Source organism: Oncorhynchus clarkii, chromosome 19 (genome assembly GCF_045791955.1).
Source record: "Oncorhynchus clarkii lewisi isolate Uvic-CL-2024 chromosome 19, UVic_Ocla_1.0, whole genome shotgun sequence".
NCBI classification, from domain to species: domain Eukaryota; kingdom Metazoa; phylum Chordata; class Actinopteri; order Salmoniformes; family Salmonidae; genus Oncorhynchus; species Oncorhynchus clarkii.
Genome location: NC_092165.1, coordinates 48,324,427 through 48,347,312, shown reverse-complemented (window position 1 = coordinate 48,347,312; position 22,886 = coordinate 48,324,427). Strand labels below are relative to the sequence as shown.

The following is a 22,886-nucleotide window of genomic DNA, read 5'->3' as shown; positions in this document are numbered from 1 at the left end:
ATATTTTAGTATGCACCCCAGTTTTATCATGGCTTTAGCAGCCTTTCTAATGTGTTTCCTAGCATAAAAGTTCAAGGCATCATTTTATGGTTTGGGATGCCAGAGCAGTGACATTCATTTTCATCCCAGATACTCCTATTTGCACTTGTTGTATTTCGTGAGTTACCAGAAAGGCCCACAGATGTCAAGAGATGAACAAACTATTACTGTTGTATTTCAGTAAAAAATGAAATAACATTCTTATTGTCTTTCTTTCTTTCGCCATCTCCTTCCATTCTCGACTGCAGAGAGATGAGCTTAAGTGCCCGGCTCTTCCCCATGCCTGCACATGTGCACAGGACAGCGTTGGCCCACCGGGACCACCCGGCCCCTCGGTAAAGACAATAACCATCCCACCATCTGTCCTCATCTTGAGGCAGGGCTCTCTCTGCTTCTGTCTGTCCTCGTCTTGAGGCAGGGCTCTCTCTGCTTCTGTCTGTCCTCATCTTAGGGTAGGGCTCTCTCTCTACTCACTAATGTGATGATGATGATGGTGATGCCACTCTCAATCCCCACTATGATTATGTGGACATATAGGAATAGTGTTCCAGGGGTACTTTTCTCCTCATAACTGTTGCCCTGCTCTATAGATTAAGCATGTGGATATTAGAGTGGGGTCAACATGTGAGTATCTGTGTTTTTTCCCAAGGAAAACGAAAGACAGGGGGATGAGATGAATGGTGTGCAATGAGGTGTGGACTATCAGACTTAGGGTTGTGTCAAAAGATAAATGCCCGTCGAAAAAACAGTACATCTGGAATATGTTTGCTTCACTCTGCAACCTCACTAAGCCACTGGGGGATTCCTGCTGGCTTGGGATTTAGGTCTGGAAGCAGCTCCTGTTGTGGGGATGGCTCTGACTCTCAGTCTCTGACTCTGTCTCTCATCCTTTCTTGACTTTCCCAGGGTGGACCAGGTACTAAAGGACCTAGAGGAGAGAGAGGAGACTCAGGCCCAACTGTAAGTAATGTTTTTGTATCAGTATCAAGCCATTTAACACACACTTGGATCCAGAGCGATTAATTGAATATTATGGATGTGTGGTCCAAGCCTGAATCCGACTTTAAATCAAGCCATATCCTACTGAGCTGGGATACAGTCCAAGGCCTAACGCATTTACAGAAAATCAGAGTTCAGCCTAATGCAGTAGTTATCTCAAAGCACATACCATTAGCATGCCCCATCAGCCAAAACAGATTTCTCACATCTGAACTCACTTATTGAATGTACTGTATCATTTCCAGCTTGTTATGTCCTGTTTATTTTCCCCCAGCTTGATTTAAGGAGGTCTATGTTGAGAGGTCTGATGAGAAGTAGAACATATTTCTCACCAACGGTCACTGATTGTTCTGGTTCCTTCTCATTCTCTCAGCCCTGCTGGGAAAAGCAGTGGGGAGGTCTACCGGGAGATATGGTGTAAATAGTTTAATATTAGTGTGACTGTTTGGTTTTGTCATTCTGCTTCTACCATAGGGTTCAATGGGCCCCCGTGGAGAACAAGGACTTCCAGGACCATCCGGACCTCCAGGTCCACAAGGCCCTAATGGCTTGTCTCTGCCCGGAGAACCTGTAAGTAATCTGCAGTGTTTTTAGGGATTTACAGTGTGGGGGACTGTAGGATGTCCTCCCTGACGTATGATTTACACACACAGTTACTCTGTGTTAAGACGACCTTATTCATTCCTAGACATCCTCCTGAAGCTGGGATGTAAATTCACTCTCAGTGACAGACTACGTGGTCAAGAGAAAGAGCAGATCTGTAGTTGTTTAGGGTTGGAGTTCCCTTTGTACTCCAGCTCTAAACCTCTCCTTCTCTTTGTCTTCTCAGGGCCGTCCTGGACCAAAGGGAGATCCCGGAGACTCAGGCCTGACTGGGCTGCAAGTGAGTACAGCTTTCTTTTTCATTAGCTGTGGTTTTCAACAAGAAACCAGAGACGATCCACAGAGAGAAACAGCGCTACTGGAGTCTGGAATCTGTCCACATGGCAAAGCTGAAACCACATTCAAAGTGGGAGGTAGACCATGCAGTCCCCAGAGTGGGGTATACACTCCAAGCAACCTGCTGATTTACAGTGGAAGGCCAGTGGTGCAGTTAAGCTATCATGGAGCACAGAAGAGTCTTGCTAACGGGAATAGAGGATTAATATGAACTGTACATATTCTATACTGTCAACCCTATACTGTAAACCCTATACTGTCAACCCTATACTGTCAACCCTATACTGTCAACCCTATACTGTAAAACCTATACTGTCAATCCTATACTGTAAACCCTATACTGTAAACCCTATACTGTAAACACTATAGTGTAAACCCTATAGTGTAAAACTTATACTGTAAAACCAATACTGTAAAACCTATACTGTCAACCCTATACTGTAAAACCTATACTGTCAACCCTATACTGTAAAACCTATACTGTCAACCCTATACTGTCAACCCTATACTGTAAAACCTATACTGTCAACCCTATACTGTCAACCCTATACTGTAAACCCTATAGTGTAAACCCTATACTGTAAAACCTATACTGTAAAACCTACACTGTAAACCCTATAGTGTAAACCCTATAGTCATGGCAAAAAAGAGTGAATTGTAGACTACACTCCTAAAAAAAATGTGCTATCTAGAACCTAAAATGGTTATTCGGCTGTCCCATAGGAAAACCATTTGAAGAACCCTTTTTGGTTTCAGGTAGAACTCTTTTGGTTCCCTCTGGGGAAAGGGTTCTACATGAAACCCAAAAGAGTTCTACTTGGAACCAAAAAGGGTTCACCTATGGGGACAGCCGAAGAACCCTTTTGGAACCCTTTTTTTCTAAGAGTGTATTCTTCGTTTTACTAGGTGCCACTAATTGGATTTAAATAGCTGAGAAAAGAAGGGATGTGAAGATAAGCAACCTCAGGATTATAAGACTACATCCCTCAAAGTTGATAAATGACCGTCAAAGTGTCTGGGAATATTTGGATCCTAAATTGCATCAAAAGCCCAAAGAACGATGGCTGGAGACAATGGGACAAAAGCCCAAAGACTGATGGCTGGAGACAATGGGACAAAAGCCCAAAGAACGATGACTGGAGACAATGGAACAACATATCAAAAGTCAAACCTACCCTGGCCTGGTCATTTCTTGGAAGATATCCTTCATCTTCTTACGTTAGATGGATTCCTTGCCCCTCTTGTAAAGAGGAAACAACCTGAAGGGGCTTATAATGAATTGTTTAGGGCTTTTGAACTGGTCAACCACACAACCTCCACCATGACCAAACTGTATCACTGATAACCTCCACCATGACCAAACTGTATCACTGATAACCTCCACCATGACCAACCTGTATCACTGATAACCTCCACCATGACCAAACTGTATCACTGATAACCTACACCATGACCAAACTGTATCACTGATAACCTACACCATGACCAAACTGTATCACTGATAAACCTACACCATGACCAAACTGTATCACTGATAACCTACACCATGACCAAACTGTATCACTGATAATCTCCAGCTTGACCAGAATGTATCACTGACACCCTACACCATGACCAACCTGTATCACTGATAACCTCCACCATGACCAGAATGTATCACTGACAACCTCCACCATGACCAAACTGTATCACTGATAACCTCCACCATGACCAAACTGTATCACTGATAACCTCCACTATGACCAAACGGTTTCACTGATAACCTCCACCATGACCAAACTGTATCACTGATAACCTCCACTATGACCAAACTGTTTCACTGATAACCTACACCATGACCAAACTGTATCACTGACAACCTCCACCATGACCAGAATGTATCACTGATAACCTCCACCATGACCAAGCTGTATCACTGATAACCTCCACCATGACCAAACTGTATCACTGATAACCTCCACCATGACCAACCTGTATCACTGATAACCTCCACCATGACCAAACTGTATCACTGATAACCTACACCATGACCAAACTGTATCACTGATAACCTCCACTATGACCAAACTGTATCACTGATAACCTACCGCTTGACCAGAATATATCACTGACAACTCCAGTGCTGAATGATCGGCCCCTGGATTTCAAAGATTGGAGGCATTATCCTGTGACGCCAATAATGAGCATAATTTAGTTGAGAATCACTCACCCCCATCAAGGACGACTTTACTTTCGAAATATGAAACTCACCTGAATCCTAACAATTACCCTGTGATGTTAGTAATACTTGAGAATAATTTGTTTGAGAATCTCTCATCGCATTAAGATGTTTATGACTATAGCAGCCTTGGCTGTCAAATGGTTCTGCTAACAACATGCATTTCAACAACCAAATCAAGTACCCTGAATTGCATCAGAAAAATCTATCATGTTCTCACTAAAAAACTAGAGAGTTCTCACAAGGAAACTAGAGAGCAGTTATTACACAGTACAACTAGTAGTTATCATTTCTGGCTAAATGAAAAGGCAATTTTGTGCCATTTTGTCAGAATTGTGTGTTATTACTGGTTAGCAGAGTTTGATTGAGTGTGTTGTGTTCCTGCAGGGTCCTGCTGGTGCTGCTGGTCCTATGGGTTCTGTTGGACCAGGTGGAGTGAGGGTAAGATCAGCATCTCTGTACCTCTACACAGAGCTGCTCAGTGTACAGGCACTGTTGAAAGGCCATGAATCTAGCCAGCACCTACTTAACTCAACGTGTGCATGTGATCACTCAATGTGCGCAGTTAAACTGTTGTGTGCTCCTAGTATTCTGGTGCATGTCAGATGACGTCATTGGGCTCCACTAAACTGGCGCAGTAGAACACACTACAGAGATTGGTCGCTAGGGAGATTAGCGAGGTCCTGGTTTATTTCACTGAGTTTTTATAGTCCCATCTCTTGGAAGCATCACCAGTTTAACAGCACCATAAAACGTACAGTACATATATACAGAAATAAAGTTAACATTGACAACATACCTTTAAGACAACAACAACTTAATGCCAACTTTTATTGCTGCCTGTTGTGAGTGTCTATCTTCTCTTCCCAGGGACCACCAGGGAAGGAAGGACCATCGGGACCTAGAGGTCCAACAGGACCGATGGTGAGTACTGCAGCCAGAAGACGTGGTCAAAACACAAACTCAGTCCTTCAGTCAGTAATGCAGCTAAAACATGCATCTCATTCTCCCTACTATGATTGAGGCCTGCCTCTACAGTAGTTAATGGCCACACCATACCAATAGGCAAAGGGCCAGCACGTCATTGTCAACATGTAGGCCCGTCATTGTAAATAAGAATTTGTTCTTAACTAACTTGCCTAGTTAAATAAAGGTTCAATAAAAAATACAATAAATATATTAATATATTGCCTACTTTACCATTCGGTCTGCTCTGAGGACCATTAGGCATCCCATCCTGTGTTTACACCCAGTTAAAGAACAATTCCACCGAGAAACTGTCTTTTGGTATTTGTTTCATTAGTCCATTGTTGATATTGTACCAAAAATGTTTTGCATGTCAGCAATCAAGTGTTCAAGATACAGAAATACAGCCGGTAATGAAACAAATACCAAAAGATAGTTTTTGGGTGGTGTTGTCCTTTAAATGTTCTTGGCACAGTATACCAAGTTGTGCCTTGACTGTGGATATACATCTCAGTATAGGGCTGGTCCCTATTGTACAACAGCTATTTAACAGGGACCAGGAGTGGTTGTTGTCCTTATGGTTACTGTTTCGTAACTTTGGTAAGTGGATGTAGCAATAACGCTGTCCATCTTCTCATCATCCAGGGAAGTCCAGGATCTCCGGGTTCACCAGGAAACACAGGAAGCCCAGGAAAACCAGGAGACACAGGAAACCCAGTATGTACAAATACAAGTGGTCATATGATGATGATGTATGTTTCATCAAGGACAGCAGAGTCCCTAGCCATCTTCCAAAAACATCTGAAATCCTACCTCTTCAAAGACTGTCTTGAATCATCCCACTGCATTTGATTAAATTGGAAAATGTTAACCAACTTCCTATTTCATAGTGTATTTGTGGTGTTTTGTTGCAAATCTCATGCAAATGAATGGCTTTCCTTTTATTGAGAACATCCATGTTTCCTCTTTTCCACAGGGACTGTCTGGAATAAAAGGAGAAAAGGGAGAGAGGGTATGTGCTGTATCCTTTAGTCCAGGACTAGACAACTACTGTATCCTTTAGTCCAGGACTAGACAACTACTGTATCCTTTAGTCCAGGGCTAGGCAACTACTGTATCCTTTAGTCCAGGGCTAGGCAACTACTGTATCCTTTAGTCCAGGACTAGACAACTACTGTATCCTTTAGTCCAGGGCTAGGCAACTACTGTATCCTTTAGTCCAGGACTAGACAACTACTGTATCCTTTAGTCCAGGGCTAGGCAACTACTATATCCTTTAGTCCAGGACCAGACAACTACTGTATCCTTTAGTCCAGGGCTAGGCAACTACTGTATCCTTTAGTCCAGGACCAGACAACTACTGTATCCTTTAGTCCAGGGCTAGGCAACTACTGTATCCTTTAGTCCAGGACTAGACAACTACTGTATCCTTTAGTCCAGGGCTAGGCAACTACTATATCCTTTAGTCCAGGACCAGACAACTACTGTATCCTTTAGTCCAGGGCTAGGCAACTACTGTGTCCTTTAGTCCAGTACTAGACAACTACTGTATCCTTTAGTCCAGTACCAGACAACTACTGTATCCTTTAGTCCAGGACTAGACAACTACTGTATCCTTTAGTCCAGTACTAGACAACTACTGTATCCTTTAGTCCAGGACTAGGCAACTAGATTCACGCCGTGGGCTGATTTTTTGTTGGAGCCGATGGTCAATGGTGCCGTAACATAATTATAATCATTTGTACACTGCAAATTGACCACAAGTAATGCACAAAAGAGGTTGTATTGGAAAAGAACAACCATTTCATACCTTAATTACATGGAGACATGATCACGTATCTTTTTTTATTCGTGGGAATACTTGGTGAACAGATTTCCTGAATGAAACTCATTTTTATCTGAATCCCTGGTGATTTTAGTCCTTTTTTGACGAAAAACAAAAATCCTCAGAACTTTGGGAGGTGCTTTTTTATTTGTCCGCCAGACGCCTGTTGTCAACCCCTGCTGCTCAGAGTAGCATGTTGTCGACCCCTGCTTCTCAGAGTAGCATGTTGTCGACCCCTGCTTCTCAGAGTAGCATGTTGTCGACCCCTGCTTCTCAGAGTAGCATGTTGTCGACCCCTGCTTCTCAGAGTAGCATGACCTTGTCTCACCAAAATGTGTTTGTTTTCCAGGGGGACTTTGCATCTCAGAATCTGATGCGTTCCATTGCCAGACAAGTTTGCGAACAGCTTGTGAATAGTGAGTTCCTATTTAGACCTTCATAAACCAGCATTGGTTGGGTACACCCACACACACATACAATGTATACAAATAAACCATCTATGTGATTTTTCTCTCTGCCTTAATCATATCTTCATTCATTCCTCTCAGGTCAAATGAGCAGAATTAATAATATGATCAACCAGATCCCCACCGGTTACTCTAGCAACAACCCAGGCCCCGCAGGCCCCCCTGGTCCCGCCGGCAACACGGGTCCTCGTGGAGAACCTGGACAGACTGGCCGAAATGGTTTCCCTGGAAACCCCGGCTTACCTGGAAACCAAGGAGAGAGAGGTGAGTGATAGTGTGCTGTTTATGTATTTTTTGCCTGTTTTTATTACTTCCTGTTTTTGTATGGCTAGAAAGTAAATTACAACATATCAGAGATGCAAAACTTTAAGTTATGACAGGACACGGTCCTCTTCTTTAACCTATCTAACATCCTAGGATAACAGCTCATTTGTTGTTATTACAAATACATGGTGCTGTACAATGAGACTTTTTGTCATTGTTAATAACCTGTTGCCTGTGTATCTGATTGTGCTGTTGCAGGGGCGCCAGGAGAAAAGGGAGAGAGAGGATCCCCTGGAACAGGACAGAGAGGACAGAGAGGACTCAGTGGTCCCCCTGGTAAGACCTCGGCCATCACTCACTTCTCATGTACAATAACGCATTTTACAGCTATGCCTCTGCCATGGTCTCCTATCTCACAAGAAAACAGAGACCATTAACGGAAGCCCCTGACTCAGTAATTTGCCTCATATACAGTTGAAGTCGGAAGTTCACATACACTTATTTGGAGTCATTAAAACTCGATTTTCAACCACTCCACAAATTTCTTGTTAACAAACTGTAGTTTTGTCAAGTCGGTTAGGACATGTACTTTGTGCATGACACAAGTAACTTTTCCAACAATTGTTTACGGACAGATTATAATTCACTGTATCACAATTCCAGTGGGTCAGAAGTTTACATACACTAAGTTGACTGTGCCTTTAAACAGCTTGGAAAATTCCAGAAATTATGTAATGGCTTTAGAAGCTTATGATTGGCTAATTGACATAATTTGAGTCAATTGGAGGTGTACCTGTGGATGTATTTCAAGACCTACCTTCAAACTCAGTGCCTCTTTCCTCGACATCATAGGAAAATGAAAAGAAATCAGTCAAGACCTCAGAAAAAAATTGTAGACCTCCACAAGTTTGGTTTATCCTTGTGAGCAATTTCCAAACGCCTGAAGGTACCAGGTTCATCTGTACAAACAATAGTATGCAAGTATAAACACCATGGGACCATGCAGCCGTCATACCGTTCAGGAAGGAGATGCATTCTGTCTCCTAGAGATCAACGTACTTTGGTGCGAAAAGCGCAAAGGACCTTGTGAAGATACTGGAGGAAATAGGTACAACAGTATGTGTATCCACAGTATAACGAGTCCTATATCGACATAACCTGAAACGCCGCTCAGCAAGGAAGAAGCCACTGCTCCAAAACCACCATAAAAAAACCAGACTACAGTTTGCAACTGCACATGGGGACAAAGATCGTACTTTTTGGAGAAGTGTCCTCTGGTCTGATGAAACAAAAATAGAACTGTTTGGCCATAATGACCATCGTTATGTTTAAAGGAAAAAGGGGGAGGCTTGCAAGCCGAAGAACACCATCCCAACCGTGAAGCACGGGGGTGGCAGCATCATGTTGTGGGGGTGCTTTGCTGCAGGAGGGACCGGTGAACTTCACAAAATAAATGGCATCATAAGGAACAAAAATTATGTGGATATATTGAAGCAACATCTCAAGACATCAAGTTAAAGCTTGGTCGCAAATGGGTCTTCCAAATGGACAATGACCCCAGGCATACTTCCAAAATTGTGACAAACTGGCTTAAGTACAACAAAGTCAAGGTATTGGAGTGGCCATCTCAAAGCCCTGACCTCAATCATATTGAACATTTGTGGGCAGAACTGAAAAGGCGTGTGCGAGCAAGGAGGCCTACAAACCTGACTCAGTTACACCAGCTCTGTCAGGAGGAATGGGCCAAAATTCACCCAACTTATTGTGGGAAGCTTGTGGAAAGCTACCGGAAACGTTTGACCCGAGTTAAACAATTTAAAGGCAATGCTACCAAATACTAATTGAGTGTATGCAAACTTCTGACCCACTGGGAATGTGATGAAAGAAATATAATTATTTATACTATTATTCTGACATTTCACATTCTTCAAATAAAGTGGTGATCCTAACTGACCTAAAACGGGGAATTTTTCCTCGGATTAAATGTCAGTAATTGTGAATGTATTACATGTATTTGGCTAAGGTGAATTTAAATGTATTTGGCTAAGGTGTATGTAAACTTCCGACTTCAACTGTACCTTAACAACAAGGTATTGAACATAAGAATCTTCCCACATACTAACTGTAAATGGTTGTGCTCAACACCTGGAGATAGGAGGTTCCTATTCACTATTTCCTGATCTACAGTTCTTAACTTATTTCACCATGGTAGCCATTTTGTTCTAAATCCTATCCCTGGACCTCTCTTTGTGACTCTTAGAACTCCTCCCAGTGCAATATAAATGACAGACCCAAGGAGCAGGCCAAGATTTACCTAGATGTGTCTCATGAACCTTCGTTTGGGCAGCTGTGTTTCATAAATTCTCAGTGAACCGTCAAACGTATTCCCAGAAAAACACTTCTCTTTTCGAGAGAGAATTTATGCTTCTTCTTCACGGGATTGGTCCGCACAGATATGTTCACACGTCTTGATCAACATACGATACATCAAAGGAATTGAGAACCAAGGTCTATTTCTGGATGAAAGATTTAACATTATGCATTATAGCTGCTATCTTCTCTTATCAAAACAATGTTACCCCGACCTCTCATTCATCAGTGATCCCAAACCCATTCTAGAAATGGCTGAGGATTAGTCTCTAATAGCCGTCTTATTCACTGTTGATATTATGCTGTCTTTATGGAGGCAACATAACATCCACCTTTAATTGATATTCAGCATGTGAAGGCCCTGAGTCCCCAGAAACTTTCCTATCACAAGGGGTAGTGGGGGTAGTGGGAATGTCAGGCTATATATGATGTCTACTTCCCCCTCCTGTCGAACACTGCCAAGTCTGTTTCTGTGAATGAAGTAAGACACTACTAAACTCCTGTAGGAGGAAGCTAGTTAGCTAGCGATGATGACTCATTGTTGAGTGGGAGAATCAGATTGTTGTACAATGAGCGTTGCTTTGGTGGCTCCTTCATTGACAACACATGTGCTCACTTAAGAGATCAAAGAGCAAGAGAGAGCTAGAGAGTGGAGGAAATTCCATCCTTTGTTTGTACTGTCTAGACAGACAGGGGCAGGGAGTAGCTAACTTCTTATCAGACTTTTAATTGAGCCGTCTAAATATTGAAATTACAGTGGTAGAAACCAATAGTCCCCCCCTCCACTTCCAGTTCGGATTTAAGGGTGATGTCAGGGAGGTTTCGTTCTGACTATTCTTTAATTATTTTCCACAACCCATCTCCCTCTCCCTACTCCCAGGGCCACCAGGCGAGGCTCGAACCGGCGCCACAGGTACTACGGGCTCTGCTGGGCCTCGGGGCCCTCCTGGTCGCCAGGGAACCTCAGGAGTGAGGGGACCACCTGGACCCCCTGGCTACTGCGACTCCTCCCAGTGTGTTGGCATTCCTTACAATGGACAAGGTTACCCAGGTATGTCCACAACTGACTGAATCCCAATCTGCATGGCAGGGTAGCTGAATACATAGTGAATGTAACGTATGCACACTAATTTATTTACAACTTTATACTCAACAGCTAACGCTCTGGTTCAATGTACGGAGGTCATGGGTTTCAAGGGTTCTAAACAAAATGCAGTTGTTAACAAAAGTTTATTCAAATGGGACAGTGGATGTATTTTTGTCTCGACAACCCCCTTTTGGCAACATTATGAACTCTTTACGTCCAAGGTCTCAATATGTTTGTTATAGAGTGGATATTCATAATTGCATGTTAAACACTGCCAAGTAGAAATAGAAATGGCAAATAACTTTCTGCAACAGAGAGATCTAACCCCCTGTTTGAACTGTTTCCAGGTCGGTCCTAGTAAACTCTCTATGCTGCCTGTGCTGCTTACAGTCCTGTTTCTGAGATGTTAGCTCACTGGCTAATGAGCCCTTAAGGATAACCACCGGGGACATAATTAATGAACAACGTTAAAAGCCCAAAAACGAGACAGAAAGGAGTGGACTCGCACTAACACCACTTCACAGCTACTATCAGACAAGCTGCAGAGATGGCAACCCTACTGGCCTGTTTGCATCTTGAACCAAAACCCCAGCAAACAGAGAGAGAGTGCTTCTCTACGCCGGAAGGAGCATGTAAAAAAACAAACAAACCAAAAACTACTAACAAAGTGGATATCATAGCAAAAGAACAAGTGTTAACATGTTGACGTAGAGGTGATATCTGTAAATAAACTAATTGTGCCTTGTAAATTATGTTTGAACCACACAATCCACTAAAATCATTTAACATCTGTATTGAGCTTGTGCCTTATAACCCGCTTCTTACTGACTTACTGCCAGCATAACCTCTGTTTTATTACAGTATGAGGCCTGTGATTTACACAGCTTGTGCTCCGGTCCAAACCGAAGCATGTGACATTTGTACATTTAATCATAATATTCTTTGTATGTTTGCCTAACCTATGCTAAACGTTCTTTTCCTACCATTTTCTTCTGTTTATATATATATTTAGTATTCAGACACCTTGACTTTTTCCACATTTTGCTATGTTACAGCCTTATTCTAAAATGGATTCAATTGTTTTTTTCCCTCATCAATCTACTCACAATACCCCATAATGACAAAGCGACTCCGGGATGCTGGCCTTCTAGGCAGAGTTCCTCTGTCCAGTGTCTGTGTTCTTTTGCCCATCTTAATCTTTTCTTTCTATTGGCCAGTCTGAGATATGGCTTTTTCTTCGCAACTCTGCCTAGAAGGCAAGCATACTGGAGTTGCCTCTTCACTGTTTAAGTTGAGACTGGTGTTTTGCGGGTGTTATTCAATGAAGCTGCCAGTTGAGGACATGTGAGGCGTCTGTTTCTCAAACTAGACACTCTAATGTACTTGTCCTCTTGCTCAGTTGTGCACCGGGGCCTCCCACTCCTCTTTCTATTCTGGTTAGAGCCAGTTTGCGCTGTTCTGTGAAGGGAGTAGTACACAGCATTGTACGAGATCTTCAGTTTCTTGGCAATTTCTCGCATGGAATAACCTTCATTTCTCAGAACAAGAATAGACTGACTGGTTTTAGAAGAAAGTCTTTGTTTCTGGCCATTTTGAGCCTGTAATCGAACCCACAAATTCTGATGCTCCAGATACTCAACTAGTCTAAAGAAGGCCAGTTTTATTGCTTCTTTAATCAGCACGGCAGTTTTCAGCTGTGCTAACATAATTGCAAAAGGGTTTTCTAATGATCAATTAGCCTTTTAAAATGCTAAACTTGGATTAGCTAACACAACATGCCATTGGAACACAGGAGTGATGGTTGATGGTTGCTGATAATGGGCCTATGTAGATATTCCATGTCCAGGTATTTTCCAGCTACAATAGTCATTTACAACATTAATAATGCCTACACTGTATTTCTGATCAATTTGATGTTATTTTAATGGACAAAAAATTAGCTTTTCTTTCAAAAACAAGGATATTTCTAAGTGACCCTAAACTTTTGAACGGTAGTGTACATATTAGTTAATTTGCTGAGGAACATTTGTTGTATAACACCACAATGGGTTTTAGGAGTAGCAAAAGGATAGGATAGAGCTAGAGACAAGTGGCAGTGTTGTATTCGTGTTTTGTTACAAATCAATCCCAGCTTTATTACTTGAATTGGTATTTATCTTTATGTATGTGTTCAATATGGTTCATATTCCTCAATAACATTACGTTCAGGAGTGCATGTAATCACTCTAACATACAAGCAAGATTAATGACAGTTCTTTGGTCCATACATTCAATACGTTGGTTGATTATTCATGTTTAGGACAAACGTTTAGGATGTACATTGTGCATGTTAAGTCTCAGCCTGTTGACTAAAGTCCTGTTTGATTGGCCAAACTAATGTTTCTAGCCACCGGCTACGAGCCCGACCCTGAAACCTACCTAGTCCCTATACCTGAGGAAGAACCGGAAGATGAATCTGAGGCAATACAGTCGCCTGGTTACTCACGAAACCAGAGAGGAAAGAGGTCACTATCAAGAGACGATACCGAGAGGATAGCACCATAAACAAAAACAAAACAAAGGATTGTTATATTGAATTTATCTCCATTATTACATGTGCGATTATTAAGTGAAATTCAGAGAATAAAATATATGGGTCTGATACCCTTGGCTTTATTGAACATATCTTTACGCATCAACAAATTAAGTTTAGCAAGATTAAGTGGAAATATAATGAATCTGGACATTATTTCATTACAAACCTGTGTGCTTGCTAACTGTTTCTTTAAGTGTCTCTGCTTGTAACATAACTGCATTAAGTGTTAGAGTCCAATGTTTAATGCACTCATAATTGGAAAGTCTGCAAATACGTTGGGGAAGGTATATGTATGTCTCTGTACCCCTCCACATTAGCCCTGTACCTCACAGTTAATTTCAAATTTCACAATGTCAAGCTGTCTGTTGTTCTTTTGAAATCATGTAGTTGGCCACCCTCTTCATCAGAAAGAGGGTTACTGGTTCCAGCTCCATTAAAAGTTCCCAAAGATTCCCAGCTATTATCAAATCAGGCTTTCAATGAGTTACTTTAGACCAAATGTGTATCTTTTTTTATAATACTAACTCACAGCTGATTTTTCCCAAAGGTGGAGTTGCCTGTCTGTGTTGTATATTTAAGATTTCAACAAAACAAAAACAAATCAGAATATAGTTATTGTTTTGTATCAATACCAAATGCAGTTGGAATTTGTTTGCAAGACTATGGACATAGAATTGCCTTTTCATGTTTTAACTGCACATTGTGAATTCCACAGCCTTATTTTCTTATTTATTTCTGAAACAGAAGAGGCATTTTTCAATAAAACTACTGAAAATTGTACCTTTTGTTTCAGTCTCATGTCTGTGGTGTCTCAGTCTATGTCCCAGTTATTTGATAAATGCACTGTAGCTGCAAACACTGGATATAGTATATCTCATGTCACATGCCAATCCCAAAATACGGTCTTTTTTAGAGTGAGTACAGCTTCAAAGGGGCAATCTGCAGTTCAAACTATAACAAAGCAGTCACCCTGCCAGTATTTTGGTATAAAGATAAGGGATGGGGCTGGAGAAATGTAGCCACTATCAAATTCATAGACAGAGCTATGGATGCAAGGATTGACCATCCCTGACGTCAAAATTATAGTTTTAACCATGTTTTGAGGCTATACAGTGAGTTTTTTTTACAATTGCATTGTTTGCAAACAATGGACTTAAACATGTTTATATTTTGGGTTCTGATTGGGTACGACAGTTGAACTAACCTCGTAAGGAATTCTAAGTTAAATAATATAAGTTATAATATTCAAGAATCAATGGGTATATAATATACAGTCAGGTCCATAATTATGAGCACCCTTGATAAAGATGAGCAAAAAAGTCTGTATAAAATAAATAATACAATTGGGAAATGCTCAGAGAAAGAGATTTTGTTTAAGAAGCAATAAAATAAATAAAAAATAGATAGGGGTGAATAATGATTGACAACCTGTTGTCAGTACTCTAGCATCCTCCCTTTCTGAGGGTAATGACACTGAGCCTTATTCTTAAATGTTTTATGTAGGAGAGGGATCCTAGACCATTCCTCTGAACGGAACTTTTCCCGGATCCTTGATATCCTGCTATCCTTAATATCCTGCTATCCTTGATATCCTGCTATCCTTGATATCCTGCTATCCTTGATATCCCGTCTGCTCTTATGAACCGCCCTCTTCATTTCAAACCACAGGTTTTCAATGTGGTTAAAGTCTTGAGACTGAGATGGCCGTTGCAAAATGTTGATTCATAGTCAATTAAACATTTCTTTGTGGATTTTGATTAGATTTGGGGTTATTGTCATGCTGGAAGATCCACTTGCCGCCACAGCCTCCTAGCAGAGGCAAGCAGGTTTTTGCCTAAAATGTATAGAATGGTTGCTGGCTTAATTTTTAACATTTCAGTTTGGTCTAAACAATGTAAAATCATCCTATTGAACTCTTTTCATTGAGACATCATCAGACAGAAACCACATTTCTCACTGGTCACCAACAACGTAAGGCAGGAAGTAGACCCACTCCAGTGACTGTGTGGCCAAGCATGACTCCAACCATATCATTAAGTTTGCTGACAACACAATGGTGGTAGGCGCTGATCACCGACAACGATGAGACAGCCTACAGGGAGGAAGTCAGAGAACTGGCAGTGTTATGCCAGGACAACAACCTCTCCCTCAACATTATCAAGACAAAGGAGATGATCGTGGACTACAGTAAAAGGAGGGCCGAACACGCCCCCATTCACATCGACAAGGCTGTAATGGAGCAGGTCGAGGGTTTCAAGTATCTTGGTGTCCACATCACCAACAAACTACCATGGTCCAAACACACCAAGAAAGTTGTGAAGAGGGCTCAACAACGCCTTTTCCCCCTCAAGAGACTGAAAATAATTGGTGTGGGTCCCCAGATCATCAAAATGTTCTACAGTTGCACCATCGAGAGCATCCTGACCAGTTGCATCACCAACCTGGTATGACAACTGCTCGGCATCTGACCATAAGGCGCTACAGAGGGTAGTGCGTACAGCCCAGTACATCACTGGGGCCAAGCTTCCTGCCATCCAGGACCTATTTCCCAAGCAGCGTCAGAGGAGGCCTAAAAAATTGTTAGGCTCCAGTCATCCAAGTCATAGACTTTTCTCTCTGCTACCACACAGCAAGCGGTACCGGAGCACCAAGTCTAGGTTCAAAAGGCTCCTTAATGACTTCTACCCTGAAACCATAAGACTGCTGAACAATTAATCAAAGGGCCACACAGACTATTTACATTGCCCCCCCCCCCCCCCCACCCTTTGTTTTTACAAGGCTCTACTCATTGTATATTTTCTCTGCATAGTCACTTTACCCCTACCTACATGTACAAATTACCTCGACTAACCTGTACCCCCACACATTGACTCGGTACCGTTACCCCCTGTATATAGCCTCGTTATTGTGCATTGCTGGTTAATTGAGGGGTTGTAAGTAAGCCTTCCACGGTAAGGTCTACTACACCTGTTGTATTTGTTATATTCAGGGCACATGTGACAAATCAAATTTGATTTAATTTTGAAGTATTCACTCAGCCTTTTGGTATTCCAGTCAGAAGGATGTAGTGTGTGACCTCGCTAGACAAAACACTGTGGTTTCTCCCAGATGAGTCACCCATGGGAAACTCCTTTTGAAGTCCCTGCTAATATGCAGCCTTGGAGCAGGGATGTACACATCAAAGACACACAATTAAAAGGGTAAGTTATAAGCAGTGCTTGCCTATGTCTTTAACCCCATAGAAGTCTAAGGTGCTCTTTGGAGGGATTCAAGCTTACTTTCCCAGTCACTCTTCTAACTGTGGAAGGTTAAAATACTTTATTATATCGGCATGACCACAAGGTTCATGTTAAGAGCTTCAAACACGGCACACTATCTGAAGAAGACCACAAAGAGGACTATCTGAAGAGTTGAGGCTAAAAGTTCAGAATGCAAGATTACATTAATAAAACAAAGCTATATCAGAACCAGTTGATTTAACATACATTTAGTGGCTGATTCATTTAATGCTATCAGCTTTTTAATTATCAGAAATGTATTTACATGTAGCCTAATAATAACTATGTGATAGTGTTCAGGTTGTTACTCCTATGCATTTTTGGCTCAATATCTCCATCCAAAGAGAAAACAAGCACTTAGGAAAATGATCAGAACTGTCAAGTAAGGAACAACTGAGTTTATTTCAATTCATCATTATGAAGGGAAAATACCCTTACAGGGGGAGTTCTATAGAAGAAATCCCCTAGAGAAAGAGTGGGAGAAGAGGCATTTGGAGGCCAAGACTGCTACCACTGGCAGACATGGGAAACTGTTGAAAGCACTGGATTCTCAGCAGTCAAAGTATTTTCACACTGCGCCCGGATGCAAACATTAACGGCTATAAAACGGCTTATTAAAAACATTTTATTTGCTTCTTGGATGATCAAAAAATTTGATACACGCTTTTTATTTGTTAAAGCCCCGCTTATAAGAGCGTGCTAAATTGCCTGCAGGTAGTGTTTTTGTGACCAGATGACATGTGTTAACCATTAAAAAGCAGAGAAAACCCACAGAGGTTTGAAATCCAAATACAGTACCCACAACTGTATGTAGCCTGACGCTATAGGGGTTTTGATCCTTAACCATCAAAAGAAATATGAGCATCAGAGTAGTGAGTCTGAAGGACCTTTGTTTATAAGATATTGTTAAATGCACTAAAACCAATCCTCCATTTTAAAGATGTTAACCGCAGCATAAACATACAGATTTGTGTCAAAACCAACTGTTCTTTGAAGTCGATATGGGCTATTGGTCTGATTATGAAGTGAGTATAAGAAGGAAATAAGTTAAAAATCAACAAAAAACACCACATTCCATGCTAATCAAAACCTGACCCCCTCAATATGTCTGAATTATGACTTTTGGTAGTCTTAAAACCTCTTAGGGCTAGGGGGCGGTGTTCGGAAGTTTGGATGAATGACATGCCCAAAGTAAACTGCCTGTTACTCAGGCTAGGAAGCTAGCCCAGAAGCTAGCCCAGAAGCTAGGAAGCTAGGATATGCATATAATCGATGGCATTGGATAGAAAACACTCTGTTAAACACTCTGTTAAAATAATGTATGTGAGTATAACAGAACTGACAAGGCAGGCGAAAACCCGAGAGAAATCCACCCGGAAAATGTTTTGAGTTCACAGTCCATGAGTGATTTATTTTATCGCTATTTGGGATTTTGTGATGCCTGTGCTGGTTTGGAAAAGTTATTTGGTTTGGAAAAGTCATTTGGTGTGGGGAGCTGTCCTCAAACAATCCCAATAAAGTATTTTTGAAATCTGACAACGCGGTTGGATTAAAAGAGGTTAAGCTTTTAAACGATGTAAGACACTTCTATTTTCATGAATGTTTAATATTACGATTTTGTCATTTGAATTTGGCGTGCCCCAGCTTCACAGGATTTTGATCCCGCTAGCGGGATCCATGCCTTAAGAGTTAATGTTCCGTTGGTAGTTTAATCTTCCCAAAAACTCATCCATTTTATTGTCCAAAGATTGCATGTTTGCTAGCAGAATTGAGGGGAGTGGGGGCTTATTCGATCACCTCTGACTCTTTCAGAAGGCAGCCTGCCCTCTGGCCTATCTTTTTCCACCTCCTTTTCATGCAGATCACTGGGGTCGGGGCCTGTTCCCGAGGGAGCCGTAGATCCTCCGCCTCGGGCTCGTCGAGAGAAGAAAAAGGATTCTGCTAGTCTGTGGTGAGTAATCGCAGTCCTTATGTCTAGAAGTTATTTTTGGTCATAAGAGACGGTAGCGGCAACATTATGTAAAAAAAAAATAGTACAAAAATAAGTTACAAACAAAAAAAACACAATCGGTTGGGGGCACGTAAAACGTCTGCCTTCTGCTCAGGCGCCATCTTACAATGGAGACACAACTTCTGAAGTCATATGGAGGTTTTCCCTGTCCTCAGAGCTCAATCCATGTTCCAGTGTGTCATACCCGCTAATTATTCCACTCACTATCGTATTTCACTCAAGGGATTACATGACTCTGGTTAAAATGTTACACAAATTCTGATATTATTTAGAAGCAAAAGGCGCAAGACACAAATATTCCTATTTTTTCAACCAATGTAATCAAATCACTGTTGTGTTTCTCTATTTTTGAAAATGGTTTATATTCAATGACACAAAATTGTCTCTACAGAGATTTAGATGTCTGTTGTTCCCAGTGTCATCACAGTTTGGACTCAAGATGCAGCATGTGGAGTTCTATCGTTCTCGGAAGGCAGAAACACATAATATGAATTCCAGCAAATTCCTGCTTCATTTGGCTGGTATTGCTGTGAAATCCAATGGGTTTAGGGAAGTAAGAGGTTGGGATGAAAGGAGCATGTTTTAATGGAAGCTGATGGACCATGCCAAACATTGGACTTGTAATAAAATATCTCACAACTGCCTGATGGTATTTGGAGACTCCAACAAAGGCATAATAAACATGTAAGCTTGTTAACATTTTGGATAACAAGTCCTAGGATGACTATTGGATGGGATGGGGTTTGACTTTTACAGGTTTTGGAAAATAACTTAAAATGCCATGCCCTGACCATTTACGCTAAGATACGTGACAGTATATGAGATTAAATAATATTTACAGTTCTTAAAGTGTATGTCCATTTAGTGAAAAATCGGATTTATGAATAATGATCTCTCCTAACAATACCCGCGGATGACAACAGTCAAATATCCAAGACAATTCATCTCACAAGCCCTCTACACACAACATTGGACAAGATAGCGAAACATCTGGGAAGATTTTCACTTCAGGGAAAACATGTGATCAGAGCTCACACTTAGACAGGATCAGACGTTTGTTTCACAAATATAAACAGTTCTTCTTTGGGAGTGAGGAATCTAAACAGCGGTAGCCTGAGTAACAGCCATCTGCACAGCTGTGTCTCAGACTACATGTGGTGCTTTCTGCTGGAGAGGAAGCTGTTTGAGCCAAGATGGAGGACACATGGAGACTCCTCTCCTCCTATCCTCCTCTCTCTGCAGGAGCACACAGAGTGTAAACAACAGCATAAAACACTTGAATGACTAGGCTAATGAGATTAGATCAGATGACACTTGTATGACAAAGGTCAATTAAAATCAGTTTTCTGTTCAGGGGCTTCCTGTAAGTGGCAGCTGTGCTGCTTAGCCTCCCAGCACAGATAACAAGACTTGACATCACACTGACATCACAGATGATCTATATTCTGAAACTCAGATTTTATCACTGGGTTATAGTAACTATACACGTGGGAAACTAAAAGTAGAGAATGGTAATGGAATTGCTCTGAACTGATGTTGTCTGCCTTATGAACTCTACAGTATTCTCACACATCTTTCTTTTCCATTGTCTGGGAAATGTGTGGGACATGGGAGGGACAGGTTTGAGACGAGGACAGGCTTTAATTCATGATTGAGGACTGGACTGCTCCACAGTTAGAGAGCTCTTTGCCTGCATCCTTCTTCCTTATAATCAGTCGCTGGTCTGGTTTTGGAAACTCTGTGGAAACCTACTGTCTGAATGCTGAATTCTTGACCTTTGAGGAGAATCTCTTTCTTTATCTAAAGGAGTGCTTTATTCCTTCCTTAGAGCATTGGGCCACAACCTAAATGTTGCTGGATTGAATCCCTGAGCTGACAAGGTAAACATCTGTTGTTCTGCCCCTGAACAAGGCAGTTGACCCACTGTTCCCTGGTAGGCTGTCACTGTAAATAAGAATTTGTTCTTAAACTAGTTAAAAATGCGGCATTACATATCAGTCATTCCTGATGTAATAACCTTTTCCATGTTTACTGTTCATCACTACACAAATAGAGTTTCTAGGCAGTTCTGATGTAAAACAAAATGGTCAGAACCACCAAAAACACACACATTGCTTGACTCAACTGAAAATGCTACAGAAAGTCTTTAATTCATAATCTGCCAAGCGACACCTAACCAGTAGGCTACCTGTTGCCCCGCATAAAGAATGCAATTGTAAGGCGATTTTACACAAATTATTTCGCTACACTCGCATTAACATCTGCTAACCATGTGTATGTGACCAATCAAATTTGATTTGATTTGAAGTGGTATCCTCAGTATGAATGGATGTGGAATTCCAGTTCAAGAACTCCATTCTGGTGCCTCCGTTCCTAAGGTACCAAGTGCTTTCTTTGTCCTCCTCTGGAAAAATATTGTTTTGTAATACCTCCACATAAAACAATAGTAAAAATACTTTCCCCCTTTTAATATCCAATGTTGACACATTCTTGTGATTTCAGTCTCAAAACTCCCCAAAGATAATATTTTTTTCTTTCCTAAACGAAAAGCCTAATTCTTGTATTAAAACTGATGTGTTTAGTATCTAAATTGTTAAGGAAAACTAAGATGACAGTTGTAGTTTACAGTGTTATGGGACAATGAAATTCTAAATTCTATACGGCATGATTCAGTACAAAGACTTGATATAAAACCAGCATCAATGTGGAGACTGTCTGTCTTTCCCATAGCGAAATACAAAGATAGTTTGTCCAATACTTGGAGCTGCTGTCTGTGTGATAACATAATAAGCAAACAGAAAAGGACCAAGACCAAAAGCAGAAAAGCAGAGTTGACTGAGGAATATAACTTAATATCGGTGCTACAAATAGACAGACTGCTTAAAATAGTCAAATAATTGTTTATTACTGATATTAATGTGGTTAACTTAGAACCTCACAGTGTATATGACAAGAGCAGAAATGTTTAGGCCCAAGGAACCAAAAGTAAAATGTGTTCATAATTGTTAAATTTACCATAAAACCCACCCAAAAGTAAGGTCACATGTCTCATCCACAGTTCTCCACTCCAAATCAGTTGAGGTTATTCACATTTATTGAATTATTGAAATGACCACACGTTTGTGCATCTTTACCCCACAAAACCGTTAACATTTTGCATCCTCAAAAAGCACTGACCATTACCACAGTTTCAGGAAAATATAAAGATTTTCCACATGTATGTTCTCATGTTAGTTTTTATGTGTAATTTCCTTATCTGGTCATTTCCTCATACTATTGTTCCCACTAAAAAAAAAAAAATCAATGTTGTTTCCACGTCCTTTGAACAAAACAATTTAATGTGACATTGAATCAAGATGGATAACTGATTGGATTTGCAAAAAGTAATCAAAGTAAGGGAATATTGTCTTTTTTAGACCCAGCGTTTAACCTAAATTCAATGACATTGTGACATTATTGCCAGAGGATTTAACTTTTAATTCATGTTAGTTGACAACTCAACCAAATGTAAATCAGAACTAGACGTTGAAATGACATCTGTGGCCAATGGGTTTTCATAGCCCTCTTTAAAATCATAGGTCCAATAAAAGTTTACTTCTCAATCACTTTTAATGCATTTTTCAATGCTGGGTACATTTTGCTCAAGGGCTGTCTAATGTCCTTGCATGGTCCAATTATTTTTGCCCATTTGGGCATTCAATTATGTGTGGTGCTTTATGCAACGACTCACTATAAATCAGACCATTTGATTAATAGCTTACAATGAAATGTAAATTGTTTACAAAGACACAAAGACAACTTTTCAAACTTTCTTTGAACGTTTATTCAGTTCTGTGGTACCATAATAA

The 22,886-nt window shown here is 40.9% G+C and overlaps 1 protein-coding gene across 2 annotated transcripts in view; it reads left to right on the top strand.

Annotated features, from left to right (window-relative positions):
- The window catches only part of LOC139375330 (collagen alpha-1(XII) chain-like), an 87,847-nt gene extending 73,318 nt beyond the window's left edge, over positions 1-14,529 (top strand). The window contains exons 54-66 of one of the 2 annotated variants that reach the window (XM_071117011.1): positions 288-374; positions 946-999; positions 1,513-1,608; positions 1,868-1,921; positions 4,583-4,636; positions 5,066-5,119; positions 5,807-5,878; positions 6,138-6,173; positions 7,336-7,402; positions 7,535-7,717; positions 7,976-8,053; positions 10,968-11,138; positions 13,561-14,529. In XM_071117011.1, the coding sequence (XP_070973112.1) occupies positions 288-374; positions 946-999; positions 1,513-1,608; positions 1,868-1,921; positions 4,583-4,636; positions 5,066-5,119; positions 5,807-5,878; positions 6,138-6,173; positions 7,336-7,402; positions 7,535-7,717; positions 7,976-8,053; positions 10,968-11,138; positions 13,561-13,718 (1,164 nt within the window). In that variant the 3' untranslated portion in view covers positions 13,719-14,529. Of the gene's footprint in view, positions 1-287; positions 375-945; positions 1,000-1,512; positions 1,609-1,867; positions 1,922-4,582; positions 4,637-5,065; positions 5,120-5,806; positions 5,879-6,137; positions 6,174-7,335; positions 7,403-7,534; positions 7,718-7,975; positions 8,054-10,967; positions 11,139-11,521 lie in introns of both variants that reach the window. The other variant, XM_071117012.1, reaches the window with a different exon arrangement.
- Positions 14,530-22,886: the final 8,357 nt, after the last annotated feature.